The sequence below is a fragment of the Festucalex cinctus genome, chromosome 12 (assembly GCF_051991245.1).
Source record: "Festucalex cinctus isolate MCC-2025b chromosome 12, RoL_Fcin_1.0, whole genome shotgun sequence".
Lineage (NCBI taxonomy): Eukaryota > Metazoa > Chordata > Actinopteri > Syngnathiformes > Syngnathidae > Festucalex > Festucalex cinctus.
In genome coordinates, this window is record NC_135422.1 from 1,911,761 (window position 1) to 1,929,463 (window position 17,703).

General features: G+C 40.9%; 1 protein-coding gene across 1 annotated transcript; it reads right to left on the minus strand.

Moving 5' to 3' along the window:
- Positions 1 to 151: 151 nt before the first annotated feature.
- Positions 152 to 2,792, minus strand: marcksl1a (MARCKS-like 1a). The gene is made up of 2 exons (XM_077539550.1): positions 2,443 to 2,792; positions 152 to 1,525 (listed from the first exon to the last, which is right to left on the minus strand). The coding sequence occupies exons 1-2, from the start codon at positions 2,530 to 2,532 to the stop codon at positions 983 to 985; spliced, it is 633 nt and encodes a 210-aa protein (XP_077395676.1). The 5' UTR covers positions 2,533 to 2,792; the 3' UTR covers positions 152 to 982.
- Positions 2,793 to 17,703: the final 14,911 nt, after the last annotated feature.

Sequence of the window (17,703 nt, forward strand, 5' to 3'; positions counted from 1 at the left end):
ACCAACCTCAAATGTGCCCACACAATGTTTTGATGCGACTATGTCAAAATTGTCACCAGCCAGCTGAACCACTTTTGAATGAACATAACTACTACATATGTGGCAAATAAATCAAGTGTCAGTGCAAATAACAAGGCAGAACACAGCAAGAGGGGATCAAACATTTATTTTTACCCTTATTAAAAGTTACAATAAAACCATTAACATCTTGAAACGATAGCAAAATAAAGAGAACCAAAAACATTGGCCAAAACATATTTACAGAGAAATGTTTTGCAGATAAAAAGCTCACATTTTGTACACAATCCCAACCCCTGCATCAAACTCTGAAATGTGACCACCGCAATAGGAAGCTTGAATGCTTGATTTTTAGCCAGAAAAGAACAAAAAGACTCCCACCTCTCCTCTCAATTGGTTTTTCTATACATGACAAATACTTGAAAATTGTGGGCAAAACATAGGAATGTATCGTTGTAAAAAAAAAAAATAAGATCGTTTGAAAGGTTTTCTGCATCCACGAGTCATTTTGAGTAGAAGATGGTATGCCCTTGCTTTGCAGCGATGGCAATCGTCAGATCCCAAAAATGAGACAAAAAAAAAAATGTTATAGGGCTGCCACGCTGAAGATGCTTCTCTGTTAATTGTGTCGGAGGGGAGGGGAGTCAGTTTTATATTCCTGATTTTCTCTGCATCCAGTTCATTACCTTCTCCACATGCCACTCCCCGTGTGTACCATAAGAGGGAGACACTTTCATCAATTTGAGGGCCCGGTGAGATTCCGTCTGTCAAGAACTGATTTAAAAAAAAAAAAAAAAAAAAAAAAAAAAAAGGCAAGTGAACTTGGTGGTGGAATCAGCAAATGTGATATATCCTTTGTCTTCTTTTGTAGTTTTGTTGTATAACTTTAAGAACGTGGCATGAGTCTCTCATATATATTTATATACTTTAATCTTGGAAAATGAGTTCAGTCGCTGGGGTGCAATCACTCCGCACCGGCGTCGCCCTCGGCGGCGGCGGCTGTCGTTTCCTCAGCGGGGGCGGCCGGGGCGGCCTCCTCGGCCGGAGCTGCCTCCGCGGCCTCCCCGGCATCCTTGGTCTCCGCCTCCGGAGCGGCGATGGCGATGGCGGCGGCGGCGGCCTCGCCCTCCTCGGCCTCGGCGGCCGGCGTCTCGTCTTTGGCTTCTTTGGCGGCGTGGCCGTTCTCCTCGGGCTTCTCCTCGCCGGCGGGGGAGGCGGCCTCCTCCTTGGCCTCCTCGCTGCCCTTCTTGCTTTTCTTCAGCGAGATGCCCTTGAATTTGAAGGAGTTCTTCAGGGAGAATTTCTTTTTCTTCTTGGCGTCCTTGGGGGCGTCGCCCTCCGCCTTGGCCGCCTCGCCGTCAACCGCCGGAGCCGGCTCGATGGCGTCCCCGGCGGCACCGGCCTCGCCGTCCTTGGCTGGCTCGGCCGTGCCGTTGCCATCTGCGGCAGCCGCGTCCCCGTCAGGCTTGGCGGATACGTCGCCGTTGGTCTTGACGTGGCCGTTTTCCTACAAAAGACAATTAATTAATATGGCCATTTTCAAAATGGAAAGAAGAAGTAGCTCATTTGTCAATGTTAGATTCCAAGACTGCTGGCTACACTTGAGAAAAGCTGTTGATCTTGGTTTGAAAAAGGGGGTGGAGGGGCGGTTACAACCGTTGCATTACTATAATCAACCGCGCGGGGGCAGTAGTGTCTCGTTTGCTGCTAAGCGTGAAAGAACAAAGGAAATCCCTCGTCACAACTGCTCTCACAATCATCTTTTTTTGGGGGGGCTTTAAAGCTCACCCACTACATCAGCTTCCACTTATAAAACGGCCAATTTCTGTTATGGTCATATACATAATCACAATTCGACAGCTTGGTCACATATAGTTTTCCACATTCAGCGCCTCATTGAGATTTCACCCCCATTTTTTATTCAAACAAAAAATCTCTCGTGGCTTAGCGAGCAGGCGCATATCGGCGCTTTTGTTTGCAACTCTGTCGAAATGTGCCTCCAAGCAGAGCGCATTTGCACGCGTTCCACTGCGCATCTTTTGTTGGGCCCGAGAGCAAATGTGAGAGCAAAACGCGCTTCAAATATCCAACACATTGAAGTCGGAATGTGTCACTTTGGATCACGTTTCTCGTCATCGATTTCAATTCATTTCCCTCGTGGAAGCAACAACCGAGGTGAACAAAGCCGCGGTCGGTGCTCGCAAATGGCGACTACATTTACCGTCCCATAGAGTCTTTTTTTTTTTTTTTTTTCCCCCTCTCATTTGATTTAAGCAGGTGATTTACGAGGTTTCGAATGCAATGCGGAGCGTAGCTGAGCAACAGCTTGCTACCGCCTCGCCGAGCACGCCGGCAGTGGGCGTTGGGTGCCATGTGACACCCCGCCGGTGCTCGGCTGACTCGGTTTGAATCCAATTGACTCACCTGGCCGTTGGCTTTGGCGGCAGCAGCGTCGGCGGCGGCGGCGACATTCCCCTCAACAGCTACATCTCCCTTGGACATGTGGGCTCCCATCTTTCTTTTTCTTTTCTTTTTTTTTACCGTTAAATGTTTTCGAAACACACAACTTAAAAAAACTTAAAAAAAAAAAAATCGAAAAAGAAAATCTTCAAAGTGTGTGTTTTGTTTTTAGAATGAAAAAAGTCCAGCTGTTGGGGATGAGCGCGATGTCGCCAAAGAATGAAAAAAATCCCACAAGACACCGAGCACGTCCTCCCACTGTGGACCCCTCCGCGGCTCAGCTCGAATTAATGGATGGAAGAAGAGACAGACTTGTGAGTATTTCAACCGCGCCTCAAAAATCGACCAGAGTCCCCTCCCATGGGCGTGTCAGCAGGGCCGTTATCCAATGGGATGCCGGGGGATGGGCCTGGTCCATGCCTGCCGCATGCCACTTGGCAGCGTTGCTTCAAAGCTGTCTGCAATTTACAAGTTTTTGATAGGATCACTTGTTGAATGACTGTCAAGTTAAACACAGCTAACATTTGTGTACTGGTATTATAAATATTACATATAATAATGACCTTATAAGCTTCTTGTCATGGCTGACGTCAGCCTTTACCGATTCCATTTCCTGTTTTTGGGCGTGTGCTTACAGTGTAGCTGTTGTCTTATTTTATCGCCCAAAACGTATTAATTGTAATGCTAATTTGCTGTTCATAGCTCATGGTTGCCCTCCAACCTAATGTGGTCCCAGTCAGACTTCTGTGAAAAGTGTACTTTACACATAAGCACTTTTTCTGGCCTTTAGCGATTAGCATGAGCTTTATGTTCTCATGTTCTCTCTTCTTGCTCGACGTATTGCATGCTAGCAACTCTTCGTCCGTCTTTGGTGATAGCTTGTGAAAGCGACGGTGATAGCCAGTTGATAGAAGTGTAGCTTTTTTTTTTTTTTTTTTTGCTGCCAACAGAGGCGAGGATTAGTTACTTCGAAGAGAGGATCAGCAGCGCTGCTCGTACCTGCTGCCCACAATGGTGAAGCGCAAGTTAGCTTAGTGCCTAGCGTTTGCGAGCAGCCGAGGAAAGTAGCGACTCAGCGGGGATGGGAGATTGTGGTGATGTGGAAGCAAGGTTTCTCTTTTTTTTTTTTTTAACCAGTTCAGAGCTGAGTGGCTAGCTTGTAAAAGAATCTTATCAAAACACAGCTTTGAGGATCACAACATTCCGTTGCCTGAGATCACAATTTTGATCACTCATCCCAATTTCACATTTTTTCACAACGTTATTTTAAGCATGCTAAATTACATTTTGTCACCACTATTTTCTGCTTGACACGGTTTGTTATGTTGCTATTCTTTTCCTCACTAATGTCGCCACAACATATAATGTGCACATGGTTGTAACCGCCGCGAATGGACTTAGTACTTCCCCTATACAGGACCCCATAGCTGTTCAATTACCTGCCTGACATAAATTAGCACACCTAAGCACCCCTTAGCTGTCTAACAACGTTCCTGGTGTCAAATAAATAAACTAAACTAATGCTTGCATAAACGTAGTAATAATGAGGAATTTACAACAGGAGTAAAACATTTTCACGGTCTGAAGTCACCTGAGCTCGACACCACGGCCAACTATCAGTATCGGGACAGAGCCAGAAGGGAGAAGTCTTGGAGAACGGCATGTAAGGAAGTTAGCATAGCACTTGTTGACTGCAAGATAAAATTGTGGCTTGGCCGCAGTCGTCGGAACGAAGTGGAAGTACTCTGTGGTATTTAGTGAAATGGGCGTTTGTCAACGTCTCCGTGATTCCTCAACAAAACGGACGTCCGTCGTAGATAGACTGAGAATGTCCGACCCGATTATCGATGATTGGTGGACAAAAACGCAATTCCAGCAACACTAAGTACGTCAATTTTTCAAAATTTCTTGCCATTCGTTAATCGTCAACAAAACGGACGTCCGTCATTGACGCATCAACGGACTTTTTCGTCAATATGGACAGAATGCCCATCTCTGGAAAGCGTAATACAAATAAAAATGAGCAGACACTTGTGGTAATTTGTCATGAGCGCAGTCAGAATATCGAGGTGAATCGCACAATCGTGACAGCAAAAGTCGTTGGGTTGCTTGTCAGTCAGAGGCATTGGGGAGATAGAATCCATTTTCTGCCATAATCTCAAGCCCTTCATCTTAATTTGAACCAAATGATCCCCTCTTTTGCCATCACTGGGTCCCCATTGTATGCCAATGCGAGACCACCGCCTAAAAACGCCGACTTCTTTGTAGTCTTTGCTTGACTTAATTAATTCATGATTTCCTTCGTATTATCTCAGGCATCTCTGTCTGACATTCCAAGAATCCAAAAGCACAAGGATCAACAACCCCCCCCATCCCATACACCCTCACACAAACATGTCACAACCGTGGAATGCGAGGTATGCATACCACGCCACCCAGAGAATGGAATGCTCTCCATCCTTTCACTGGGCCGAACCTCTCAACCTCTCAGAGCGGAATACACCCTGAGGGATTGTAAATCTGTGAGCAAGCCCTCCCGTCCTCGCTTACCATCCTTCTTCCCACCATGCATTCCCCCAAAATGAGTCAAGAAACACAACAACATGGTTCAAAGCCTTCTTTCGCACCATCCCGCCATCCATCCAGTGTGCGTCTAATCATAACCTTGGAATTCCTCTGATGTGGCCGTCTACGAACGGACTCTTGACCAGGATGAAGCCCGAACGTTGCCAATGTTGAATTTCATTCTAACTTTGATGATCACAACACGGAAATGTTTTCTAATTTGTCTAAATGCGTGAATGGTTTGTCTTGCGATTGGCTGGCGACCAGTCCGGGGTGTAGCCTGCCTCTCGTCTAAAGTCAGCTGCGAATGGTTCCAGCTCACCCAAGCCCGAACGAGAACGTCTGATAAAAATTGAACGGATGCATGTTAAACTGATGTTTTAAGTCATCTTATCCTCGTTGTACCTCACGTTTCTGTATAAACGGGAGGAGAGGAAAAACGATATCCGAGTGCTATGTCTGTGCCAACGGTTACTTTATAGCAGTCTTTTCCAAACTTTGGGTCATTACCCAAAATGGTTCCCTCCTCTGATTTTTTACTGGCTTGGCGATTGTCAGCATAAAATCCTCTGAACTATTTTATTGACCATCAAGCAGACAAATATTTCCTTGTGAAATGGCTTTTTGATTCGATTTTGGTGTTACGCATTTATATGATCTTTTTTTTTTTTTTTCCCCTTTTTATTAGTGTCAACAAAAGTTTGTGAAAAAAGGCTGTCAATAGCAGCGTAGTCCTAATTTTCGTTTTACAGCACTTTAAACCAGTAAAAACGGCACCGGGAAAGATACAGGAAAAGTAGGGGCTTGTGAAATCCAATAGAGTCGGTGGGCATGGGGTCAGGAAAAAAAAAATGCCACTTAATTTTGATGAAGAACTATAGACAAAAGTTCAGCCACAGGATTTTTTATTCTTTATTAGGCAATTATTGCAAACAACAAAAACGAAACAAAATTAAAACAAAACTGGCACAATATTAAGTATTTTTAGTATAGTCTGTATTGATTTTTTCCCGCCACCTCTGCCTCGCAAGCAGGAAATGGGCGTGTGCAACGTTTGCCTCATGATCTGTTTCTTCTTCGGTGCATGATATAGCAATGTCCAGGCATCGTGACTTTCCATCCATGACCATCCATCAAAAACACAAAGTTTTGCTTTCTCTCCAAATAGCCAGTCACCCAATTAAAAAAAAGTACCCCAAAAATTAGGGGTGTGAATTGCCTAGTACCTGACGATTCGATTCGTATCACGATTCACAGGTCACGATTCGATTCGATACCGATTAATCCCGATACGAATTTATAAGTCGATTGTTGCGATTTTTTTTCATTCATATTTAGAAAATACTAATCAGTAAGCTTGTAGAGTGTAAGATTTATATGAAAATGTATTATTTATTTATCTGAAATTTCAGTCTTATAGAGGTTGTAATCTGTTTCATGTTTGAACAGCATCAAAATAAAATATTAAGGCTTAATGTTCCGTTCATATAACATTCTTCCAAGCTCAAGGTGTGAATCCTAAAAAAAAAAAAAAAAAAAACAAAAAAAACGATTCTGCCCTTTTTGAATCGATTCGAGAATCGCGCGATGTAGTATCGCGATATATCGCCGAGTCGATTTTTTTTTAACACCCCTACCAAAAATCCCATATTGTTCTAGTTTAGTTATTAATAAATTCTGCTAAATTTCATCTAACATTGATTCACAATACAAGACTTGATTTTCCTTGAGAAAAAAATGCAACTGCGGCTGGTGTACTTCCTCTGTCCTCGTCTGCCGACTCATTTTTGTCACGTTTCATATGCTGCTACTTCTACTCTCCCCGCACTATTTTTTTTTATTTTTTTTCCCTCATTCAGAGCGAGTCAATGGCCTTGTTTGTGTGATTGCCCATTTTTCATGGCCCGACTCTGGATAAGCGTTCAAAATCCGATAAAGGGCCTCCATTGTGTGATCAGCCTCCCGATGGATGAGCATGACAAGTAGGAATAGCGGGGGAGGGGCTAAAGGGGGTTACTCTTGCACGCTATAAAAGTTGTCTTTAGGCCATAACGGACTTGCAGAAATGAACAGAACCAATGGTTTAGATTTAGAAAATTATTCAAATTTTCATGTTGATCAAACATCATCATTTGGTCTATTTTAGAGGATCATCTGGCGTTGACCAAACTTTTTGAAACTGGGAGCTCTTTCAGGTCTTTGTTTGGTCAACTGATTAATGTGAACTACTTGCTTGTCTTCACAAACAAACACTATTGTTTGGTAATGCGCTACAATACCGAACTTTGAACGCTAAATTAAAAAAAATATATATTCATGTATTTTTAGAATAGTAACACACGCACTCACTGCTATTTTTCACCAAGCCTGCAGCTAAGCATGTGCTCCTTGGTGGCCAAAGCGCGTGTAGCCCAATTTTAGGGTTCAAATGGGGATTCAAGTGGGCATGGAAAAATGAGTATTGAATCCAACTTTGTGCACTTCATAATCAGCATTAAAAAAAATAAAAATAAATAAATAAATAATACTGTTGCGTGTTACCAGTGACCAGATGTCCCATTTTGGTCGTGACAGTCTCGTTTTTGAGCCCTGGCGGATTTTGCCATCATAAATTAATAAGTGGTTGGGGGGGGGCAAATTTACTCCACAGAGTATTTTAATTTTGTATTTATTTTAGTGCTGTCAAACGATTAAAATTTTTAATCTGATTAATCACACTTTTTAATTTTGATTCATCACGATTAATCAGCTAATTTACTTGCGTAATATAAAATAAATACCAATTACCAAAATATTTTGACATTAACGCATTTTATGATCTGAATGTCATTTGCAAACATTGATTGAATGCATGTACACAATTGCACGCATGCGTGTATTGCTCAAAACGTAACAGCATCATATCAACTGGCTACAATTCAGCAATTATTTATTAATTAAAGGCAAATTACTTTTATTTTATCTAAAGTCCCGTCGGGTTGTTTTTTTTAAAGCAAAATTTACCACCGCTTTACCGCTCATTTTGGAACAAAATTAATTTAATTTAAATTAATTAACAATTAATTAACAATTAATTAATTAACAAAATTAATTTAATTTATTAATTAAAAGCAAATTACTTTTATTTGATCTAAAGTCCCGTCGGGTTGTTTTTTTTAAAGCAAAATTTACCACCGCTTTACCGCTCATTTTGGAACAAAATTAATTTAATTTAAATTAATTAACAATTAATTAAAATTAATTAATTAAAAATTAAAATTGATCAATTAACAAAATTAATTTAATTTATTAATTAAACGCAAATTACTTTTATTTGATCTAAAGTCCCGTCGGGTTGTTTTTTTTAAAGCAAAATGTACCACCGCTTTACCGCTCATTTTGGAACAACAGGCGTAGGAAATGCCGTGCGTTGACCTCATCACGGACCTGCGCAGCCTTCAATGTAACCATCCGCCGTTACGTTCAAGGCTCAAGTGCGGTCCAAAAAAAAAATAGTGCCATTAATATGCGTTAATACGTGATTAATGCGACAATTTTCTGTGATTAATTAATCTATTAACGCTTTAACTTTGACAGCCCTAATTTATTTGATTAATTTACTGTGTTGAGAAAGGCATTAAACGATTTCAGATGTGGAATGTCTTGTCAAAAAAATAAAATAAAACTTGGTTAACCATTTAACACTTAAATTTTCGTTTTTCTTTCTTTCTTTTTTTTTTTTTTAAGATATTTGCGTTACCACGCTGTAAATTATAAAGAGAATCAGTTGCACAATTCTTTTCACTGACAATGCGTCCACTTACGAGAAAGCTCTTTGTTATGCTAATGAATTCGATCAACTGGCTTATTGACTGCACCAGCAGGCAAGCATAAAGCCGCACATCTTGGCAAGGGGGCTTGTGCAGTCGTATCTGCAGCATCCTGACAGGAGGCGGGGCAGGGCGGGGGGGGGGGCGATGGTTCGAGCATAGCAGGATGTCCAATGTTGTGGTTTTGGCTCGCCTCATTGATGGATTTAATTGCTCACACGGATGCTTGGAAACAAAGTCTAAAGATGGCTGCGAAAGGAACAGTAATTGTTTTGATGATGCGTGTGTTGTGTTGATTCACATCCCCCACCGCGCGCACAAACACCCTCCCACCCGCCTCCCCCTCCCCTCCACTCCACCCAATCTCTCTTTGGTGGCAGACACGCACATGATGCTGCATATACCCCTCCCAACATTTCTGCGTGAGTGCAGACATGCTACGGAGCCAGTTGCCATGGCAACTACTGCTTCTATCCCCGACTGGTTTTAAGGGCAAACGTGATTTGGTGGGAAGCCAGTCAAGGGCAAAATGATAGCGTGGGGGGGGGGGGGGGGTTGTTCTTGGTCCCCAATCACGCCTGGTGTCTATATTTGAAATCACCCTCACGTCCTCATAATCATCAATTATTCTTGACAGTTGGAGACAGCATATGTTTTTCACCTCACACAATCCAGGTGGGGAAAAAACAACAACAAAAAACCAGAAATGAAGTATGTAAAAGGATGAATGAGGCAGGCTCGAGCTGATGTGTGCGTGTGCCAGACGGGGGTTGCACAGTTGTGGGGCAGCTCATTCCCACTGGCGATGAAGCTGCAGCATTACTAGGTCAGTGTGCCATCATCTCATTTATCAATATGCTCTTCCTCATCTCGCAAACTCCATCCCTCCCTATTCTTTTTTCTTTCTTTATTTATTTTTTTGCAGTTTTCTTCCAAAATGCATATGAACTCTGTTTTAGTGCGGTTTACAGATTGAAGCACCACTATTATATTTTCAATCTTGAGTCACATTACACTGGATATATACTGCAAATACAGATTAAGCTTAGTTTATAACACTTTTTTTTGTTTGTTTTTATGTTCTTGAGCTTCTCATAGACAACCATTCCCTGTTATGATTTGTGTTTTGTTGATTTGGTTTTAGTTGTTAGTGATTTTGGTTGTCATGTATTTCCCTTGGAACTTACATGCAAGCATGGAACTTACCAAAAGAAAGATTAAAGTCTCTTCTTTCATCAGGAAGAAAAAGTATGTTTCTATCTGTTTCCGTTTTGCAGCAATTAGCATTAGAAGAGAGCTAAGTTTCATCAGTTTTCACAAATCTATTCAAAATTGTAAGTAATTTAGCTTTTTTTCTTCATAACCCTGGTTGATCTCCTTTGCTCTGCTGCCACCTGCTGGCCCTTTGTGTAATAACTACCATTTCTGCAACGTTCTTTGCAGTTGAGAGGCTGCATCAAAGCCTTCTGTACGCTCTAGCATAAAAAAAAAAAAAAAGGGAAAAAAAGTATAAATATGTCTTTGGGACACTTTGAACATTAAAAAAAACGTATTTAGACGTTATTGGGAGCAAATGAGTTAATCATCCAGAAGACAAAATTCGATTTCACGATTTAGCAAATTTTCAACGATTCGATTTTTTAAAATGACGATGTATCGAATTAATTTGATTTATTGCCCAGCCCTAACTCGAACCATGCTGTGTCAATCCAGCCAAAGAACTTCCGAGCTGATGGTGGTGAAATGCGAGCCTAGTTTGAACAATTCAATGATTTTTGACCTGGAAGCCATAAACCGGAGTAACAATTCCTGCCTATCTTGCGATTGCGATGAACTGAGAAAAACACCTTTTAGTGTGCAGCAATGGTGCATTTCTCTGCGACAAGAAAAAGTGTTTGACTGTGCAGCTGATGTCCTTTGCACTGTTTTGCAACATTGACTGAAGCTCGATACGATACCGGCTTGTGGTGACAGTCGTCTGATGGCCACTTTGCCATTGTCTCGCGTCTTTGCCACGGCATCAAAAGTTTCTCAAGACTGTCAACTTTTTCGCCCTCATCCTGGCCAACGAGATTGCAAAATTAATATTATCGCTGACGCGCAGCAAACGAAAACAAACCACGCCTACGCGCACGCAGACCCCACCCCAAATGAAAAACTCTCTCTTGCTCCCGTCAGTTTCTCTCTCTCTCTCTCTTTCCTGGCTTGTGAAAAGCCCTCCCCCCACAAACTATCTTCATTGTAATGCAGATTTAAGAATCAAATGGGGGGGTCTCTGCGGGGGGATGGTGAACTCGGAGGCTGCGCTTGGTGTTAAGTATGACCTGGCAGCTCTGCTGCGCCGCAGTAGGCAGTCTGGCGGGAGCTGGCGACGGAGGGGGGGTGCAAAGACACTGAAAAATGAGCTCTTCTAGGGTTATCCCCTCCACACTCAACCTGTATGCATGACTCAGGCTTTTTGCATATCAACTCCTGTCTTCGAAATATGACACACGTATTACGCAAGAGCAGAAAATACAAAGTATGTGATACAGCATGCATGCGAAACGAGTTTGTCTCGACATAACAACCTTATTAAAGTGAAAATGAACAATCCTAATTCATAAACCGCGTCGTATTTAATCCGTTGCGAAACAAAAAAAAAAAAGCCGTCAGTAGTAACATGCCAGCGCCATCTGTCTGGCTGCTACGACGGCGTCCACGTCGTAGCGAAGTTTGGAGGCTTCTGTCAAGTGTGTCAGGGTGTGCGCAAACGTGTCTACCGATTGTCTGTGTCGTTCTTATGTCGACGGCTTAAACTATGACCACGTTCATCCCAGCTGTCAGTGTAATCAAGTCCTGTGCTAGCTCGGTGGAAATCAACGTTTGGCCTTCTGACTGCAGCCTTGGTGTATTTTTCGGGGACATTTACATCAAGGCTGTTATTAGCAGGGATGTTTTTGTGCATTATATGACAGATGTGTTTGGGAGCATGAAAACTGAAGTGGTTGAAAATGACATGAAAAGGCCTTATCAATGGAAGCTAAACATTGCATGTGTGTTAAGTGTTGAGGACGTGTTCAGTCTGTCAGACACAAAATCACAGTGGCAAGCATTTGTTTTGTTTGATATTCTACTAATGTACTGAATTGTCAATGTACATTGGTACCCCTTGTTACGAAATTAATTGGTTCTGGAAGAAAGTTCTTAACTCATTTACTCCCAATGACGTATAAATACGTTTTTTTAAATGTTCTTAGTGTCCCAAAGACGTATTTATACTTTTTTTATTTTTAATGCTAGAGCATACGGAAGGCTTTGATGCAGCCTCTCAACTGCAAAGAACGGTTGCAGAAATGGTAGTTATTACACAAACGGCCAGCAGGTGGCAGCAGAGCAAAGGAGATCAACCAGGGCCATCTAGAAAAAAAGCTAAATTATTTTGAATTTTAAATAGATTTGTGAAAACTGATGAAACTTAGCTCTCTTCTAATGCTAATTTCTGCAAAATGGAAACAGATAGAAACATACTTTTTTTTTCCCCTGATAAAAGAAGAGACTTTAATCTTTCTTTTGTTAGGTTCCATGCTTTTATATAGCAATTGAACACAATATTCTGTGGGCCTTGCAAAATCAGTCAAAATCCAGTAAAACAGCCCGGAGCTAACGGGATTGCGAAATGTGAAAATGGCGGCGAGTGAATGAGTTAAGTAGAAAATGTTGTAAGTAGAGACGCATTTTCCATGTAAATGCCCTAATCCGTTCCAAGCCTCCCAAAATTCAGACATAAATGTTTTATAAAGCATAAAAATGCATCAAAACATGTAACAAATACATGTTACAATTAGATTATTGCACAATAAATGAGAGTTGTGCATAATGTAAAACACAAAGAATAGAGTAAATAATAAAAATGGTGGTCATTTACCTTTTTAACTGCCGTCCTCTGTTTTTTTTGCCCTCTTTGGCTCAGATTGCTTGCTTTTTCTTTTTTTTTTCTTTTTTTAACTCTTAATTCCCAAGTTTAAATTTTAACAGTTGACTAATATCTGTGAGGAATATTTGTGTGCCTATATTGCATTTGCCACCGTTTCTGTAGTGTACGTCCTGGTCGTCAAGTAGTAAAATAATTTGTTGAATGACATCTACACTAAGTGAATTAGGTATTTAGGGAGAGAAAGTTATGCAGCTACCAGATGGCTTTCCCACTCACTGTGCAACAAAATACTCAGCTCAGCCTGTGGAAAAAAAAGAAAAAAAAGAAAGTTATGTAGCTTGATTCATTATTTGGTCATCATTTTTGCTCCAGTTTTCCATTTCGTCCATCTGCCATTGCAGCTGTGTTGTCATGGTGCATCAATGCAGTTTTTTTTTTTTTTTTTTTGCGTGTGCGCGCGCTTGCGCGTGTGCGTGTGCGTTAGTGACCTATTTATGTGTCTCCCCCACCCCCCACACGAAACACACGCACCAACCCTCCTCTCTATCTTTTGCCCCAATTCCCCTCACTGTCCTCCTCCGATTTGAACCTCACATGGAAATCTCGAAGCTCGTCAATTCAAAAAGCGAAGCGTCTGTTGTTTGCATTTTATGCTTGATCCGGACGCAGACGTAGCGGTTCCATGCAAATGTATCAATATCTTCTCAGAGGGTTTGGCAATATGTCATTATATATCATATTCATCAATTTAGGGTTACCGCAGGGTCTGGATCTTATCCCAGTTGAATTTGGGCTAAACCATTAGCGTGCTTTGTTTGGTCCTGTTGTGTCTGCGTCTGCGGAGACTTCTCCACCTGGTCGACGATATTGATTACGTTTACATGCAGTCAATATTTGATGTTAAGGTCAAAATTCCGGTTAACTTGCTTGAGTGGAAAGAGTTCCTCCCGTAAACGTGGTCATGTTGCTCAACTGGATTACACCATTCGAAAGATGTGTTGACGTAAATACGTCATTTCTGCTTTTAACTTTCAGCGTTGAATAAAAGATATTATATTTATGTCACCCACCACACTAAATAGAATCCAAAAGTGTTGTTCTTTGCTGTGTCGTCATGTTTGTTTACTTCTGCTTGAGTATTTCCGGTGAGTTGAATGCCAAGAAGCACACAACGTATATACATGAACTCAAGGCAAACAAATATCACGTTCACTCGAGGTATTTCAAATAAGTTTAGATGAACAAGAATTCCGCTTACGAAAGGGGTTACCCAGGGATCAAACACCCAAATAAGAGCATATTCAGTTTTGGCGCGTGTTTACATGGCTGGACAAAATCCAAATTTTTGCCAACGGGATTAAAAGCGTTCTTGCCTGCATGTAAACATGCTGGACTTGCCTGGCCAGTTTGAATTTGCACGAACCTCAGCAAGTTCAGTGTTGACGCTCTCGCTACATGTGATTGATTAGGGATTGATTAGTTGAAACAGGGCTTGGAAGGGTGTGGGCGGGGTTTGGTGGTGCAGTGTTGTGGGAAATTATTTATGTTTGCGTCTCATCAGGAAATGAAACCCGTCAGGTCGACCAAAGATTTATATTCAAATGGTTCGTATTATTCCATCGTACATTCACCCCTTGTCAGCGTCCGAGTCGCCACCCTGAAGGATGGACGCGTTAAACCAAAAACAGGATGAGTACCTCCCACCAAGAGGGTACAACATGAAAGACACCCGCTCGTGAGAGGAAAGGAACTTGTTGTTTTTTCCTTTTTTTTTATTGTGGTGTGGCATGATTTCAATTGTTTGCCTTCCCCTTGGGGGTCAACCAACAAGGTTATCATAGGTCAGTGATGAGCTGGAGATGTACGAGTGAAGCAGTTTGAGAACCAACAGTACTGGAATATTATGTTCACAAAACTCAGGATGCAAATAACTTAAATACGTAGCAACGCAACTATTATGTAATAATTGATGTATTGCGAAACTGATATGTGATACTATATGACGTTATATGTTTTTTGGGCAGCATGGTAGTGCATCACTTGTGTAAATAGTGTGACAATACCATATGAGTGTAGTATAGTTCAATTTGCTTAAGCATGCCGACTCTATAAACAAGAATGTCATAATGTCGCTCCATTCGTTCTTATTTTATCCATCTACAGCAACCTTTAGATGTGTATCTCATTTGCTGTATCATATATTATTGTGTCATGGATGATGTTGCATGACGTTTTTATTAGTGCTGTCAAAGTTAAAGCGTTAAGTACTTAATTAATCACAAAAAATGATCGCATTAATCATGTATTAACGCGGATTAATCGCACTTAATCAATTTTGACGGCAGATGATCCTTTAGCTTGACACATGATGGCCGAAGTTAAAGGTAGCACAGGTTGTGTTTGAATAATAAACGTAACATGTTTTAAAGTCAAGCATTCATAAATGTTTGCGTGTGACATTCAGAATATTTGCTCATGTCAAACTATTGGGGTCATATTTTTTTGCACTTTAAATTATGCAAGTAATTAACTGATTAGAAAAAAAGAGGAGGATGAGACGTCCTCTTAACATTAAATGCTGAAAAAAATTAACACATAAGAGGTGCATTTTAAATTTGGCGGTCAAAAAATGTTGACTAAAAAGCCCTTTTAATGAAGCGATTAATCGCGATTAATCAAAATGTTAAGATGTGATTAATCTGATTAAAAAATTTTATCGATTGACAGCTCTAGTTTTTATTGAAATTCTGTAAGTGCTGACCAATAAGTTATGTTACCATCAAGAAGTATGATGTGATTTTTTTTCAGTGTTTCCACTGAAAAGTAACCTCCACCTAATCGAACCGCCACCCCGCTAACATAGATAAATGAATGAATGAAGATCCAAAATGTGGATGTGTGTTGGCGGAACTGAGGACGTCTGAAAAGCAAAGACTTAAAAACGTAAAGTCCAAAACTGAGGTAGACGGTTCAAAGAAACAAAATGGATTCAGTTCCACGGACAGCAGAACATGCAACGTCGGACACCTGCTATGCAACAATGGGCCAGTGACCAAGTGAAAGAAAAACCAGGAACTAAACACAAACAGACGGAAAAGCGAGCATGGAGCAGGTGGAGACAAAGACATAATGAGCAGGGTGGCAAAACAGGAAAACAAATCCAGACGAAAGAATTAAAGCGACTGAAATTGTCATGATCTGCGCTTTTGTTCACATTTATTTTTAATTCCGACCCACGCTATGTCTTGTTTCGTCCGTTTGCTTGCATTGAGCATAGGGCGCCTGTTTTGCTTTTGTTTTACTTTAGTGTATTTTACAGCCTTGGGTTAGCCATGGGCAGAGCCTGTCAACTCATTTTCTCCCAAAAACGTATAAATACGTTCCATTTTAAATATTATCATGCCCCGAAAGATGTATTTATACGTTATGGCTTTGATGCAGCCTCTGAACTGAAGAGAATGCTTGAAGCAATGGTAGTTATGACAAAAGCGGCCAGCAGATGGCAGCAGAGTATAAGAGATCAAAAAGCTCTTTTCCCCATAGTTTTAAACAGATTTGTAAATAATGAAACTTAACAATATTTTAATGCTAATTGATGCAAAATGGAAAAAGATAGAAACATACGTTTTTTTTTTCCTGATGAAAGAAGAGGCTCTAATCTTTTTTTCGTTTTTATAGCAATAAGGCCCAATATTCCATGGGCCTTGCAAAATCAGTCAAAATCCAGTAAAATAGCGAAAATGTCCTGGGAGTGAATGAGTTAATAAAGGTTTAAAGATGGCAATTTTGACTCTTGATCAAATGATTCCAAAATATTATTCATCTCAAGGAGAAATGTCGTTTTGAAAATCAAGCAAATTGGAGGTTGAGCAGCAGACAGATTGATTTTTGGTCAACCGATCAGGCACCATAGGCAGTGCAGAAAATAATCGGCTTGGACCAGTGATAATAATGTATATATGATGTATACAATTTGATGAGATTGTCCATTCTTTAGGGATGTCATTGGACGATTAAAGCGTATCGACGTGTAACCTTGAACTATCACCCGTGTCACTGTAAGATGATGAAAGTAACGTGATTATTGCCCATTGTGGCCTGATTTCCTTCCCCTCCTTCTGTGAGCTTTTTGCCTCGGGCATTGTAGCAGTTTCACATTGGCATGAAAACACACATGTTTATTAAATATGTGACCCGCTCCGGCAAAACGGTCCTCTTGTCGGAAAGTTACAAGTGGGCATAATTGAGGGAAATAGAGCAGGTGGTCGATTTTGAGATTTCTCCAAATATAGCCTCCTTGAGGTCTCTATTTTAATTTCCCATCAGCACAAGGATAAAAAAAAAAATAGAACTGTATGAAAATAAGAAATTATTAGACACTGCACATCATAACTTCGGGGAATGTTTTTAGCCTAGCTGCTAGCTAGCGCTGTGTCTTGGCCAACAACAACAACATCCCGGATTTCTTTGCCTCAAACGTCATGCACAAACGATTTATATAAATGTGAGAATAAGCGCTTCTGATAATGGATGGACAAAGCAACCAATCAAAAAGCCGAAATACTCATTCAAGCACGAAGTTTTACTGAAGCGTAAAAACTAGCAATGGTAATTATTCTTCAAAAAATAAGTTTCAAGCCTTGTATTGACAACACTCGCCCTAAATTTAACATAAAGACAATCACACTTTGTGTATTTAAATCAACTGCATAGCTGCTGCTACCCGAATGCTAACATACAATGGGAAACTCCATAGAGCTAACAATTAGCATCTATCTGATGCTGATGTTACCCATTTAGCAATGGATATTTGAACACAAACAGTGGTGCAGCACATGTAGACAGACCACATTGCAAGATTCACGGGCATAGTCTTTATCCTCTGCGAAGAATAACCAAGTTGTGATTTTGTAGTTCTGTGGTAGCGACGCAAAA